Source organism: Bos indicus, chromosome 2 (assembly GCF_029378745.1).
Source record: "Bos indicus isolate NIAB-ARS_2022 breed Sahiwal x Tharparkar chromosome 2, NIAB-ARS_B.indTharparkar_mat_pri_1.0, whole genome shotgun sequence".
NCBI lineage: Eukaryota > Metazoa > Chordata > Mammalia > Artiodactyla > Bovidae > Bos > Bos indicus.
In genome coordinates this window covers 35,037,239-35,052,313 of record NC_091761.1, presented here as the reverse complement: position 1 = coordinate 35,052,313, position 15,075 = coordinate 35,037,239, and the positions used below count along the sequence as shown (strand labels likewise).

Here is a 15,075-nt window from a genome sequence, read left to right as displayed (position 1 = left end):
TTTATTTAGTGTCAAATATAATTTGTAGTAATGCCATTTTCTAAAGCACACATGTAGGAAGAAGAGGAATTTTAAGGCATAGTAGCAGTTTCCAGGTAGAAAACATTGCTTCATTATTATGTGTATTTAGTTGTACTAACATTAATGTTTATAATTTGATTACTCCTTTTTGTGTATTTGTGGCCATATTAGTACCCTTGCTATTTTTTCCTTTGATTTCTTCTGTGAAATTTTTGAGCTTATAAGAGTATCTTCTGTAGTTACTCCAGAGATGAAAAAAATCAGATCGACACTCGAAGTTAATCTTCTTTGTATTGATTTACTCTAAAATTGAGACCAGCAGCCGAATTTCCTTAGTGAAAATGGTGTATATCTTCACAGTATCTGAAATAATGCAAACTATCTGTGTGGATTCTAGAACACTATCCTAATGCACCTAATGTTTACTTTATAATATTTTGTTTAGTATAATGAGTACGTTTTAAAGCCTTTGATGCTAATTCAGAGATCCATAATCTGCTCACAATGTCTTTCACATGTAGTTTTGATGATAACTGACAAGCTGTAAGTTAATTAGCACAGAACTTACTAATGAGGATGTTAAAATTTAATTTAAAAGTGAGGATTTTTATTTGTACACTCTGGACAAATTGAAGGAAATTCAATCATACATATGATAAGCATTTCAGGCACTTTTTCTTCATTCAGGTACTTTATTAGATAACAATAAGAAAATATAATTAACTTAATGATAGCAAAGTTTTGAAAGTATGCTAAGATTGCTTGTCTTTAAAACTGGGGATAACCCAAAACCAAAGCAGTAAAATAAGGTCTGTTAATTAGCATGGAAGACAGCTTCTTGAATTAATATGTGGTGTTAATTAACAGGAAGTCTGATGTTGTGTTGTAATTACCACCAATATTTTTGACATACTGAGTGACTGAAGGTGAATTACATAGATAGCAATTGAGTAAACACTTTTGTGCTTAGGATCGTTTTTCTTTGTTTCTGTTTTCTAGAAATATGGACAGACTTCTTAGACTTGGAGGAGGTATGCCTGGACTGGGCCAGGTTAGTATATCGACTAAGTATTTCTTTGTGTGTTAATTACAAACCTTTGACTAGTTATCCAAACAGAAAGAAATCACTCCCAAGAAATTCTCCTCATAGATGACCTTATGATAAGAAGCTTCCCTTACTGCTGGTTGTTGTATACCAACACTAAAGAACTTGTGAGAATATGTTCTATTATCTTAATTTAATTTTCTCCTAGGAATAAGAATTTTCTCTGCTTTGATTTAAACTTTTGAGATATGCAAGATAATCAAAGTTGCCTTTTGGTTAAAAAAAGAGAGACTCATAATATGGTATTTCTGGGTTTACATTGTAGACTTTAAAAGTAACGCATGAAAAAGTAAACATTGCATACTACTGGCAAGATCCAGAAAACCCATAGAACGTCTGTGTGGACAATCTTAACATTGGTAAATTCCTTCTAGTAATTATATTACATGGATGAATAAGTAGTACCTCTTTTTCCTTTAAATTTGATGTATACAGTTTCTTTCACATGCTTATTAAAAGTACATTAATTTTCAGTTATTTTTAATATTATCATTTATTTTGTTCTGTACAGTTGAGGCAAATGGCCTCCAGATAGATTTCTATCTTAGGATATTCTGTCTGCTTTCAGCTGAAGAAGAAATTTCTGCCTTTTTTGAATTCTACAGTGATTGTCTTTCCAATCTTCCAGTCACAAAAAAGATGACTATGTGAGACTTTCATGTAATATATTATTTTATGTCGACATTTTGGGAGTATTTTTCTAACCCACCTTTAGAAGAACCCTTTTAGTGATCAGCTTTCCCGTATTTCCATATCACTATCAATGATTTTGTCTTCCTTGATTCATAGTAGTCTAATATTTTGTGTGGGAAATAGTTGTGTTTGAGATTTCATGAAATTTTCAATGTTTCTTAGGCACTTGTACAAGAATTCTGTGTTAGGCCCGTTGTGCTTGATGACTAATAAACTTTTTCCTTTTAGGATGTTGAAATCATTTTATGGTTCTGTATCACATCCTTGCATAGACCATTTGTTAGTTTTGACTATTTCTCATGTTCCTTTTTTATAAGCATGTTTCTTTATGATTCTTCATTTTTCTAACATCTTTGTAATACGTTTGCTTGAGAGGTCTAAGTTTCTCTGAACTTGGCCCCTAAAGCTGCTTTCATACTTTTGCAAACATTATAGGTAGCTTCTAGAATTTTCTGCTTCATTCTAAATCAGCAATAATATTGTTTAGGTATATAAAAGTGTCAAAAGTGAACTGAGGTGGTGTATAGATACTTCACATTTACCTGCAAATTACAGGTAAAGATATTACTTTACTGGAATTCTTAAGAGAAGTTGCTTCAAATTTAAATACCAAAATAACTTTTCCCTTAAGTAGTAGATACAGTAAATTATATATCCATGCCAGAAATCCATGCCTGGGAATTACTGGACATGAAATGATGGTTTGACTGACCACAGATTGATTTACATCATACCTCAGTGACCACTGCAAACCTTTGCATTGAGTGGAAAACTAAGTGTTGGTTCAGTAACTTGGCCTTGGTTTTGGATAATTTCATCGGCACGTGTTCCTCCTCAACTGTATTCTTATTTGAACTTGAAAATATGTTGTCTGAGAATCTGTTACTTCATGTGTTTCATTTTTCTGATTAGATGACAGACTTTCAAAAGAATGATATATGGGGTTCTTATTTCTGTGATAACCTTGTTTACCAAATACTAGGTGTTCAATAATTATATTTTTTCTTAAAATTGTATTATGCTCTTGTTCTAGACTAAATTGACAAACAGATATGATGTTACTTCTATAAAATGAAATGTGTATTATTTTGTAATAAGGAGTAAAAAAGTTAAGTGTATTGTTTATTAAAAAATTTTTTTTTTGGCTGTGCATCCATGGCATACAGGATCTTAGTTCTTTGACCAGGGATCAAGCCCATGCCTCTGCAGTGGAAGCAGGGAGTCTTAACCACTGGAGTGCCAGGGAAGTCCCAAGTGTATTATTTAGTTTTAATTAAAAAGTCAAAGATCTTTGGATTGATAATAGCTATTTCCATTTGATAACGCGTAGCAGCCAATAAAAGTGGAAAAGGAGATATAATTTGTTTTATCCCTCCAAAAATAGTGGGAAATGTTACTATCTTACCATATAATGGAAAAGGCAGGATTTCTTCATAAATAGGGGCAGATTACTTGCTGTTAACTTTTCAATGGCCCTTTTAAAACACTGAAATTGTAGCAGAATAAAGTTTTCCATCCATCCTATTGACTCAGCTTTCTTTGACTAGAAAAGACATTTCTCTTTTCCATGGCTAATCCTTTCACTTATTCTCTGATCCCATCCTGTCTTGAAACCTTAATCATCTCCACTGATCTTTTTCTCTGTTACAGATATTTGAATGTCCTATATCCCCCCAAAACTTCACTGCATCCTGCCATTAAATGTTTCATTTCCAGAATTCCTGTAATAATAGCTGAGACTCACATATTCTACCTCCTTACTTCCATTGACTGATGAGATTATATTCTGGCCTCCTCCATTACTGTACTAGAATTGTTCAAATTGTCAAGTCTATTGGCTCACTTTTAGTTCTCTTTTCAGTGTTTTAATATATCACATTGTTCACAGTGTCTTTCTTGAATCTTTCTTCCATTAGCTTTATCCTGTTACTTTTTCCTAGCTCTTTATTATGATCTGCGTACCCTATAAGACAACTTAAAAGTTTTTTTTTAATATTACATTTTTAAATGTTATTATTTGAATCAGATCAGATCAGATCAGTCGCTCAGTCGTGTCCGACTCTTTGCAACCCCATGAATCGCAGCACGCCAGGCCTCCCTGTCCATCACTAACTCCCAGAGTTCACTCAGACTCACGTCCATCGAGTCAGTGATGCCATCCAGCCATCTCATCCTGTCATCCCCTTCTCCTCCTGCCCCCAATCCATCCCAGCATCAGAGTCTTTTCCAGTGAGTCAACTCTTCGCATGAGGTGGCCCAAGTACTGGAGTTTCAGCTTTAGCATCATTCCTTCCAAAGAAATCCCAGGGCTGATCTCCTTCAGAATGGACTGGTTGGATCTCCTTGCAGTCCAAGGGACTCTCAAGAGTCTTCTCCAACACCACAGTTCAAAAGCATCAATTCTTCGGCACTCAGCCTTCTTCACAGTCCAACTCTCACATCCATACAGGACCACAGGAAAAACCATAGCCTAGACTAGACGGACCTTTGTTGGCAAAGTAATGTCTCTGCTTTTCAATATGCTATCTAGGTTGGTCATGACTTTCCTTCCAAGGAGTAAGCGTCTTTTGATTTCATGGCTGCAGTCACCATCTGCAGTGATTTTGGAGCCCCAAAAAAATAAAGTCTGACACTGTTTCCACTGTTTCCCCATCTATTTCCCATGAAGTGATGGGACCAGATGCCATGATCTTCGTTTTCTGAATGTTGAGCTTTAAGCCAACTTTTTCACTCTCCACTTTCACCTTCATCAAGAGGCTTTTTAGTTCCTCTTCACTTTCTGCCATAAGGGTGGTGTCATCTGCATATCTGAGGTTATTGATATTTCTCCCAGCAATCTTGATTCCAGCTTGAGTTTCTTCCAGTCCAGCGTTTCTCATGATGTACTCTGCATATAAGTTATATTGTCACCCTGTCACCCTGTGACAATATACAGCCTTGACGTACTCCCTTTCCTATTTGGAACCAGTCTGTTGTTCCATGTCCAGTTCTAACTGTTGCTTCCTGACCTGCCAAATTCAGAGTTAAATTGAAGAAAGTAGGGAAAACCACTAGACCATTAAGGTATGACCTAAATCAAATCCCTTATGATTATACAGTGGAAGTGAGAAATAGATTTAAGGGCCTAGATCTGATAGATAGAGTGCCTGATGAGCTATGGAATGAGGTTCGTGACATTGTACAGGAGACAGGGATCAAGACCATTCCCATGGAAAAGAAATGCAAAAAAGCAAAATGGCTGTCTGGGGAGGCCTTACAAATAGCTGTGAAAAGAAGAGAAGTGAAAAGCAAAGGAGAAAAGGAAAGATATAAACATCTGAATGCAGAGTTCCAAAGAATAGCAAGAAGAGATAAGAAAGCCTTCTTCAGCGATTAATACAAAGAAATAGAGGAAAACAACAGAATGGGAAAAACTGGAAATCTCTTCAAGAAAATTAGAGCTACCAAGGGAACATTTCATGCAAAGATGGGCTCGATAAAGGACAGAAATGGCATGGAGCAGAAGATATTAAGAAGAAATGGCAAGAATACACAGAAGAACTGTACAAAAAAGATCTTCACGACCCAGATAATCATGATGGTGTGATCACTGACCTAGAGCCAGACATCCTGGAATGTGAAGTCAAGTGGGCCTTAGAAAGCATCACTACGAACAAAGCTAGTGGAGGTGATGGAATTCCAGTTGAGCTGTTCCAGGTCCTGAAGGATGATGCTGTGAAAGTGCTGCACTCAATATGCCAGCAAATTTGGAAAACTCAGCAGTGGCCACAGGACTGGAAAAGGTCAGTTTTCATTCCTATCCCAAAGAAAGGCAATGCCAAAGAATGCTCAGACTACCGCACAGTTGGCACTCATCTCACACGCTAGTAAGGTAATGCTTAAAATTCTCCAAGCCAGGCTTCAGCAAAATGTGAACCGTGAACTTCCTGATGTTCAAGCTGGTTTTCGAAAAGGCAGAGGAACCAGAGATCAAATTGCCAACATCCGCTGGATCATAGAAAAAGCAAGAGAGTTCCAGAAAAACATCTATTTCTGCTTTATTGACTATGCCAAAGCCTTTGACTGTGTGGATCGCAATAAACTGTGGAAATTATTTGAATAGCAGCAGCCTAAAATCATTAAATCTGTCCATAATACCCTACTTCAGTATAACTTATCAGTAGTGAAGCAAAAACAGATGTTTTATTAGAACTATTACAATTTATAAATGAATAGCTTTTTGTTTCAAATATGTTTTTATTTACTTTGCTACAGTGCTTATGAACTTGAAATTACTGAAAGATGTGAGATGATTGTATTAAAAGCATTTATTGCTCTCATTAGACGGCTTGATTGTCTTTATAACTATCCCAGCCTAGGTCTTGGCAACTAAGCTATTTCCAAAAGCAGTCAAGACTAAACCCAAGAGATGGGCATAGCCAAAGCATAGTTGCAGTCTCTAAAAGTTTCTTTTAAAATAATTTAATTATAGTTACTTTATTTTATTTATTTATATTTTGGCCTTGCCACGTGGCTTACAGATTTTAGTTCTCTGATGGGGGATCGAACTCGTGTTTCCTGAAGTGGAAGCTGAGTCCTAACCGCTGGATCACCAGGGAATTCTATCCACAAGTTTAGGGACTTCCCTTCTGATCTAGTGGTTAAGACTGCACTCCCAATGCAAGGGGGCCTGGGTTCAATCAGGAAACTAGATCCCACATGCCTCAGCTAAGTGTTCATCCCACAACTGAAAGATTCTACATGCCACAGCTGAGACCTGGTACAGCCCAATAAATACATATTAAAACAAATTTAAATAGAAGTTTTAGTTTAAATCTCTTGGTCAATTTTAACTTTAGAAAGAGTTGAGATAAGCTTAAAAGTGAATGAAACTGGAGTAAAATGTCAGTGGCATTATCTTGTATTTGAATTCTTTAGACCAATGTTTTGAATTTTTTATTATGTTGGTTGTTTTGCTCTAGGGAATACCAAAGTAAACAAGAATATCATTATTTAGTCTAGGGACCTAACAATCTGGTAGACATACAGCAGTTATGTTTTAAGGGCCTGGCACATATTAACTACTTCTAATTAGCAAATGTTAGTGCTTTTTATAAATAATGTGATTTTTATAGGATATGGTATTTAATTTTTTACACAAAAAGGGAAAGTGAGACTGAATTGAGGAAATGATGCTTGAACTAAATTTTGGATTATATCCAAGACATAATGAGAAAAGCCAGGAGAATAGGTGATATGAGGGGAAATAATGGAAAAGGAAGCTGGTAAGGGAGTTTGGAGTAGATTAGATATAGGCATTCAACAGGTATTGAATGCCATTCTTAGTGATTTTTACTTTTTCTCCAATTGTACTTTGATGAAGACTTTTTATTTTTTTATCAGAGTTGTGAGATTAATTACACCTGTGTTTTTGAAAAGTAATTCTAGTGGTAGTTTGAAGGAAAGAGTTTAAAGGTAAAGTCATCAATTATATGAAATATTTTTGACTTTTAACCTTCTAGGAACACTAGTAGGATTATGCCTTTCCATCATTTTTGAACTTAGCCTGCTTGTGATTTTGCTTTGGCTGGTGGAGTTTGACTTGGAAATTGACAGGTCACTTTTAGACAGAAACTTTAAGAATCAGTGTGTGATTTGCCTGCCCTGGTAACCCAGGAAGTATGGAAATGGAAACTCTCTGAATGGAATCTCTCTGAGAGAGAGAGAGACATAACACTCTATAAGTCAGAAATCCTATGATTTTTGTGTGATATTCCTGAATTTTTTAGTCTCTAGTTTTTAAGAAGCATGATATAGGCCAAACTAAACACAAACTAAAAACATATGTTTTACCTGTAAGTTACCAGATTGTATCTCTCTAACACTGACTTCAGTAACTTCTGATGCAAAAATAAGGGAAAGTTCTATAGGGGGGTGGTCAGAAAAAGCTTTCTGATAGTGGTGAGATGTAAGGTACATTTTGAAGGATTATTCCAGGTGACTAGACTTAAAAAAAAAATATCATCTGTTTTATTTGTTATAACTCCCAAATCCACAGTGTATGGATTTTGTATTTAAAACCAATAACTATTTTTTGTTTTCTGTTATGAGTCTTGGAGTAGAAATGTTTTTTCAATTATTTATCTTACAGGTTTTAATGTAACACTTTATAGAAGGGATTAATTTAATATAATAATGGGGGAAATGACTGGAATAAATGCAGAAGTAACACCATTTTCATGAATGATGAGTTTCAGTATCATATGCCAGTTCTCTCCAGTTAATCATAAATTCAGTGCAGTTCCAATAAAAATACTAACCAGAATTTTCATGGAATTAGAAAACTGATTATAAAATTTATATAGGAGGAAAAAAAAAAAAAAAACCCCAAGAATAGCAAAGAGATTCTTAGAAAGGAAAAAGAAATTTTGTTTCACCAAATATCAAAATATATTTTAATACTGTGTGACCCAAGTAGTGTTTTATTGGAATAGAGATAGGTGGTGGTGGTTGTTCAGTCACCAAGTTATGTCTGATTCTTTGTAACTCCATGGACTGTAGCACGCCGGTCTTCCCTGTCCCTCACCATCTCCTGGAGTTTGCCCAAGATAGAGATAGGTAGATTGGTATAATCAAATAGAAAGTTCAGAAATAGACTCATGTATATATGGAAACTTGATTTATAGTAGAGATGGTATTAAAAATTAGTGGGGAAAGAGAGGCCTAATCATTAAATGATGCTGAAGCAGGTGGCTTTCTTTATGGGAAGGAAAACTAATACTAAATACCTACCTAATTCTGTACACAAAAATCTATAGCAAATGTATTAAAGATCTGCCTATGAAAATTAAAGTTATAATTTTGGAAGACACACCTATTAAGATAGTTATCCAGAAAATGTAGCAAATAAGCAACTGTTGGTGAGAGTATAGAGAAACCCTTGTGCATTGCTGGTAGGAATATAAAATTGTGTGACCTCTGTGGAAAATGATATGGTGGTTCCTCAAAAAATTAAATAGAATTATATGATCCAGCAATTCCGTATCTGGGTATATAACCCAAATAATTGAAATTAGGGGCTCAAATAGATATTTGTACAGCCACTTTATAACAGCAGCATTTGTAATAGCCAAAAGGTAGAAGCAGCTTGTATTTATTGATGGCTTAGTGGATAAACAAAATGTGGTATATTAATACTGTGGATTATTATTCAACCTAAAAAGTGCTGACACATGCCTCAACATGGGTGAACCTTGAAGACATTATTCTGAATGAAATTAACCAGTCACAAAAGGACGAATATTTTATGATTTCGCTTAAATGAATTACTAGTCTGATTCATAGAGACAAAAAGTAGGATGGTAGTTGCCAGGAGTTGGGGGTTGTAGTGGAATGAAGAGTTGGTGTTTAGTGGTACAGAGTTTCAGGTTGGGAAGACGAAAGTTCTGTAGACGGTGGTGATGATTGTACTGCTGCTGCTGCTGCTAAGTCGCTTCAGTCGTGTCCGATTCTGTGTGATCTCATAGACGGCAGCCCACGAGACTCCCCCGTCCCTCGGATTCTCCAGGCAAGAATACTGGAGTGCGGTGCCATTTCCTTCTCCAATGCATGAAAGTGAAAAGTGAAAGTGAAGACGCTCAGTCATGTCTGACTCTTAGTGACCCCATGGACTGCAGCCTACCAGGCTCCTCTGTCCATGGGATTTTCTAGGCAAGAGTACTGGAGTGGGTTGCCATTGCTTTCTCCGATGATTGTACAACAGTGTGAATGTACTTAATGCCATGAAATTGTTCACTTAACAATGGTTAAAATGGTAAATTTTATGTTATGAAAGTAAAAAAGTGTTGGATTAATTTTTTTAAAACAAACACTTGTTGTGAAGTGTTAATGAAGACTTAGGAAGCAACAATTCTCATGGAAGCCTTTTTCCTTAGGGTTGGTCTGGGTGTGACAGTTTGGATTATCGAAAAATTGCAAAGCACTTAAGTGTCAAAATGCATTATGATGGAACATTATATAGCAGTTAAAGTGAACTAGGTTCTATATCTCAGTATGCATAATACAAACATATTAAGAGAAAATTTCAGGTTGTAGGTATATACATACACTATGAAAGCATTAATGCTAATTCTTAAAACAGGATAACTTTTTTTAAAGGTAAAAGTATTACAAGTTCTAAAGCATCTCTGTTCAATAGAACTTTATGCTGTGAAGGAAATGTTCTGTATGTGCTAATACAATAGCTATTATTAAGGACTTCACAGGTGGCGCTAGTGGTAAAGAACCACCTGGCAATGCAGGAGATGTAAGAGTTGCAGGTTCGATCCCTGAGTTGGGAAGATCCCCTGGAGGAGGGCACGGCAACCCACTCCAGTATTCTTACTTAGAGAATTCCATGGATAGAGGAGCCTGGAAGGCTGTGGTCCCCAGGGTTGCAAAGAGCAGACATGACTGAAGTGACTTAGCATGCACACACGGCTATTATTAAGCCTTTGAAATGTGACTGCAACAACTGAATTTTTAATTTTACTGAATTTTAATTCACTTAAATTCCACAGCTTCATGTTGAGTCCATGATATGTACCAGTATGACTTGAAGAACTGAATTTTTAATTCTACCTGAATTTGAGTAATCACATGTAGCTAGTGGCTACCATGTTGTATACCACAGGTCTGAATAACCCACATTAAGTTCATGAGAAGGGAGGGAGACAAAAGGAATTTCCACTTCATAAATAGTGTTCTCTCTTTTTAATAAGAACAACAATAAAGAAAAAGAACAGCTCAGTGAATAACATTAAATAAGATTTTCCTTTAGTTAAACTTCTTTTAAAAGCTGCCAAGTAAAACAAAATCAGAATTTTAATTTTATTTTCATGCCTTACTTAGATGTTCCATATTCTCTCTTAATCTTGGAATTGAAGAGGGTAACACTTTAGAGGTTGCCAGAGACAAGATCATGTAGGGCCTTGTAGGAAATTCTCTTCCAAGTGACTTGGGAAGTTGTTAGAGGTGTCTAAGCACAGGAGTTTTGCTCATCATACTTCCATTTTTAAAGAACCGGGATACTCTTGGAGATGAGACTTAAGGCAGGAATGAAAGCAGAGACAAGAAGCTACTATACTGTTTTGAAATAAATTACAGATTATGATGTTTTATTTTTATTGTGTATTTACTAGAGAGATTCTGGTGTGGCTTCAGCCAGCGTAGATTAATGTGTACAGTTGATGTTTACACCTGTTTTCACATTTGAAACAAAACTTTTGTTTATTGCTGGTGCAGTAGCTTGAAAATGAGCAGGTGTTTACAAAAGGCTTTTTATGAGTTCTTTATGTTCCTGAGCTCTTTAACCTGTCTGTATTGACAGTTTTTATATACCGATGGATGTTTCTGGTTACGTTTTTTTCCCCATTTGATTCTTTGAGTATCTTTCCTGATGTGATCCTCTGAACATTTACAAAGAGCCTTTCTAAACATCGATAGATAATTTGGTCATTTTTCTTCCTATTAAGAAGTAGGTAAGAAGCGACTTAGCAGCAGCAGCAGCAAAGTGTGAAAGTGTTAGTCACTCATCATATCTGACTCTTTGTGACCCGATGGACTGTAGCCCACCAGGCTCCTCTGTCCATGGAATTCTCCAGGCAAGAATACTGGAATGGGTTGCCATGTCCTTCTTCAGCGGAGTTTCCTGACCCAGGGATTGAACCTAGGTCTTTCTCATTGCAGACAGATTCTTTACCGTTTGAGCTAAAGGGTCAAGAAATTTGAATTGTCTTATTTCTTTGCTTAACTACAAATAAATAGTGATTTTGCTTTAGAAACAAAGTAAAAATACAAAATGCATGTAATTCTTTTCATTTGCTGCTCTTGATGTAATAGTTTTATTATTTAAAAAGTATAGCTCCTAATTATTTTATTCATGTACTTGAGCTGATGTTTCTACTGTAGAAAATTAAGAAAGAGGTCAGGTCAAAAGTAAGCTAATTAGAACATACTTTTTTTAGGTGTCATTGTAATGCAATTCTTCTGCATAGGTATTAAACCCTATGAAAAATGTGATGCTCCTGAGAAGTCTCAAATCGGTTCTTGGGTGTTCTCAAGTAAAAGGGAAGCAAATTTCAGGTAGTGGCACTGTGGTTAATCTGTGTTGTTTTGTTTGAACTTCCTAGTTGTGACTGGTCTTTGAAGGGGAAAGGTCTTTGACATTTGTGAATGTTAAATTTCTATTTTAACATGAAATTACCATAAATGACTTTGCTTGAATTCTTTAGAACATAAGGAGAGCAGTGATGTGTTTTTCAATTACAGTGAAATTGTCTTCCAGAATTGATCACATTCTGATGAAATAAAAAGTCAAAATTCTGAGGAAAAACAAAATGTTAAGATTTTTAAAGTCAAGGATATGATGGATCCATGACAAATGATTCTGCTTTTGGTAGAAAGGGTATATGGAGGGAGAAATAAGATACTTTTGTCTAGTATAGGAAACTAAGATATTATAATAATACCTTAATGTTCCAAATGTGTGGGATGTTATGATCATAAAAATTCAATTTATATCTTTTCCTTCCTTACCCTCAACATCATTTTACATGTTTGGTTTACTGGTCACTTTGCTCATTTGGTACACTCATCTTCGGGCTTCCAATCTTAAACCTGCCTAACATGATTTCTAATTTTTTAGTTCATATTATCATTTGGACAGTTCTTTAGGTATCATGCTAACTTAAAATCTGGACAGTCATGGCCAGTGTTCTATCCCACAACATAAGTTCAAGGTGGTTCTTCATGAGTTATTATCTGGGTTGAGCATCCTGGAAGTATGCCCCCAAGAGCAGGGCGATGGTCTCTACTGGGCAGCCTCCCAGTGCTGCTTTTCAAACTGTTGTCAGTGATTTCACAGGCCCTTCCCTCGAGGAGACTGAATGAATGCCTGTGTTGGGCACAATGGGAAGGCTTAGGGACAATAAAAAGTTAAGTGATAGGGATAATTGTACTTTTCTCTGTTTCATTGTATATACATTTCCTATCTTTTTACTTGATTACATTCTTACCTGCCTGTGGTATCTCTCTGTTCTTTGTAGTGTTCTAAATACCAGAACCTGAGTAATTAGAAGCAAAATGCTTATCAAAAGTAGACAACACAGTAACATATAATTTTGGAAAAACACCCCTTTCTGTTTTATAGTAAAGATGTTCTTTTACTTCATGGGAAATTATTGTTTTATTACCTAGAAAAATACTTTTTTGTTACTATTATATTGCTCTATCTCTATAAGGAGATAATTGTGATTTTACTTCAGTTTGTAACTCATTCCAGAGTTTCTGCTCACGATTGCCTTCCCCCTTGCAGGTTCTGATTACTTATATGCGTTTCCTAGTTTCTGCTTTATAGATAGAAACTGAGGTCTTCAAATATTTTATAGCTCAGTCTTTCTACAAGATTCTTCCTTGGGGCTTTCCTTGGGGTCTGAAAATTGTAGGAATACAGGGAGATAGCCAAATTATCTGAATAGGGAATGTATGATTCAGTGGGATAGCCAAATTATCTGAATAGGGAATGTATGTTTCAGTGGGATTTGGAGCAAATTTGACAGTTGTGTCAGGATTCTTCTCTGGAATTTATAGAAGTAGGATGGAGAAAGGGATGAGAGCTAAATGGACAAATGCTGAGGGCTTGCATGATTTAATGTGAGTGTTGTGTGTGTATAATCTCCTCATTTAATCCTCAACAGCAGTCCTCTATGGATAGGGATAATTATTTCCATATTATTGGGCCAAGTCATGGAACTAACAGGAAGTGGAGCTAGAGTTGGAACACACATCTTTCTGAGGCCAAAGTCTATTCTGCATCAACACCGTGACATTAGGTAGATAATATCTATGATGTTAGATACTTGCTTCATATAACATTAGGCTACTTGCTTCATAAATTAGAAAGCCTTAACAGTCTGGAATTTTTATTGGGCAAAATGTAGGTGAAGAGAAGATGCCTGCTTTACAATTTTTTTAGGAAACCTAAAATATTTGAGAGGATTTCTCTTTATGATGACGTTTGTTACATGGCCTATGTTTTTAAAATATTTAAGGAATGAGTAACCATTTTATTCATTTTAATCCTTACGACTGTGTATCTTGACACTGATAAAAGACCGAGGAAGCAAACAGTACAACTTTTTAAAGAAGATTTACGTTTCCTACTCCTTTTAGTTTATAAAACATTTTCCTTACTGTTCAGAAACTGATTAGTACTCTAAGCTAGTGGTCAAAGTGTGTGGTTTCATTAAAAATTTTATTTTGGGAAAGAGGTTTCTATTAAGCTAATTTGAATGACTAATCTTGTTGTACCTTGACTTGTAATAATGAAAGAAGAGGTACAGAGAGCTGTTTTATTTGAATAATAGACTTGCCAATTAGCCATCAAGTGCTTCCATCTGTGAAATTGTTGATCAGATGGGTTAGCTGGGATGTTTCCAGACTAGGGCATCATAAATGGCACTTGAAAACTGTCACTTTGATGATGAGGTTTCAAGTATTACACTGCTTGATGCTGTGGAACCTTTTTTTCCCTTTGCAGTACCATGTTTTTTTAGAACATACTGATCCCACTTATGAATTCTGTGGCATCAAGAGAACTTGGGAGACCTGCCACTGATGTAAAGTTCTGCTTAATCTGCTGCTCTGGCCTGTGCTGAGATTAAACCCGAGTATTAACAGCTTCTTTCATGGCCTTCACAGTAATGTTGGTTGGTGATCTGACTGGCACAGGCAGGCGGTGCTTATTGCCTGTGGGCCATGGAACTGGCACATGTTGACAAGTTTCTTTGCACTTTTCCATTAATATAAACTCATTTCCAGATGTTTACTCCCCTAAGTAAATGTATAGTAGTCTAAGGCCACATTAAGTGTTTCTATGTAGTAATCATATGAAGTGAATTTAACATCTGTCCTATATATTTTTAAAGGATTTAACTTACATATTGATAATTATTATATTTAAAAATTTAATAATAACTTGGAAATATAAATTTCTGGAAATAATTGTCATGTATCCTTCTTTACAATGCTGTGTCTTCCTTGCTTGGTCTTATATTTTATAGGATGTTTTCATTAGTAAGTTGACCTCCTTGAATGCTTGTGGATATGATTAGCTGTTGGAGTCCCTAAATGATTTTCCTGTCTCGTAGGACTGTGTCTTGCTTTTCTTTCCCTATAAACCCAGATTGCTGAAATTTGGGCAGACTTCCTGGTCACCAGTCTGTGTGAGGACAAATTTA

At 35.7% G+C, this 15,075-nt stretch overlaps 1 protein-coding gene across 2 annotated transcripts in view; it reads left to right on the top strand.

Annotated features, from left to right (window-relative positions):
• Positions 1-15,075, top strand: part of PSMD14 (proteasome 26S subunit, non-ATPase 14) — a 107,434-nt gene that overhangs the window by 9,570 nt on the left and 82,789 nt on the right. For both annotated transcript variants that reach the window (XM_019971867.2, XM_070804295.1), the window contains exon 3: positions 1,021-1,072. In XM_019971867.2, the coding sequence (XP_019827426.1) occupies positions 1,025-1,072 (48 nt within the window). In that variant the 5' untranslated portion in view covers positions 1,021-1,024. The remainder of the gene's footprint in view (positions 1-1,020; positions 1,073-15,075) is intronic.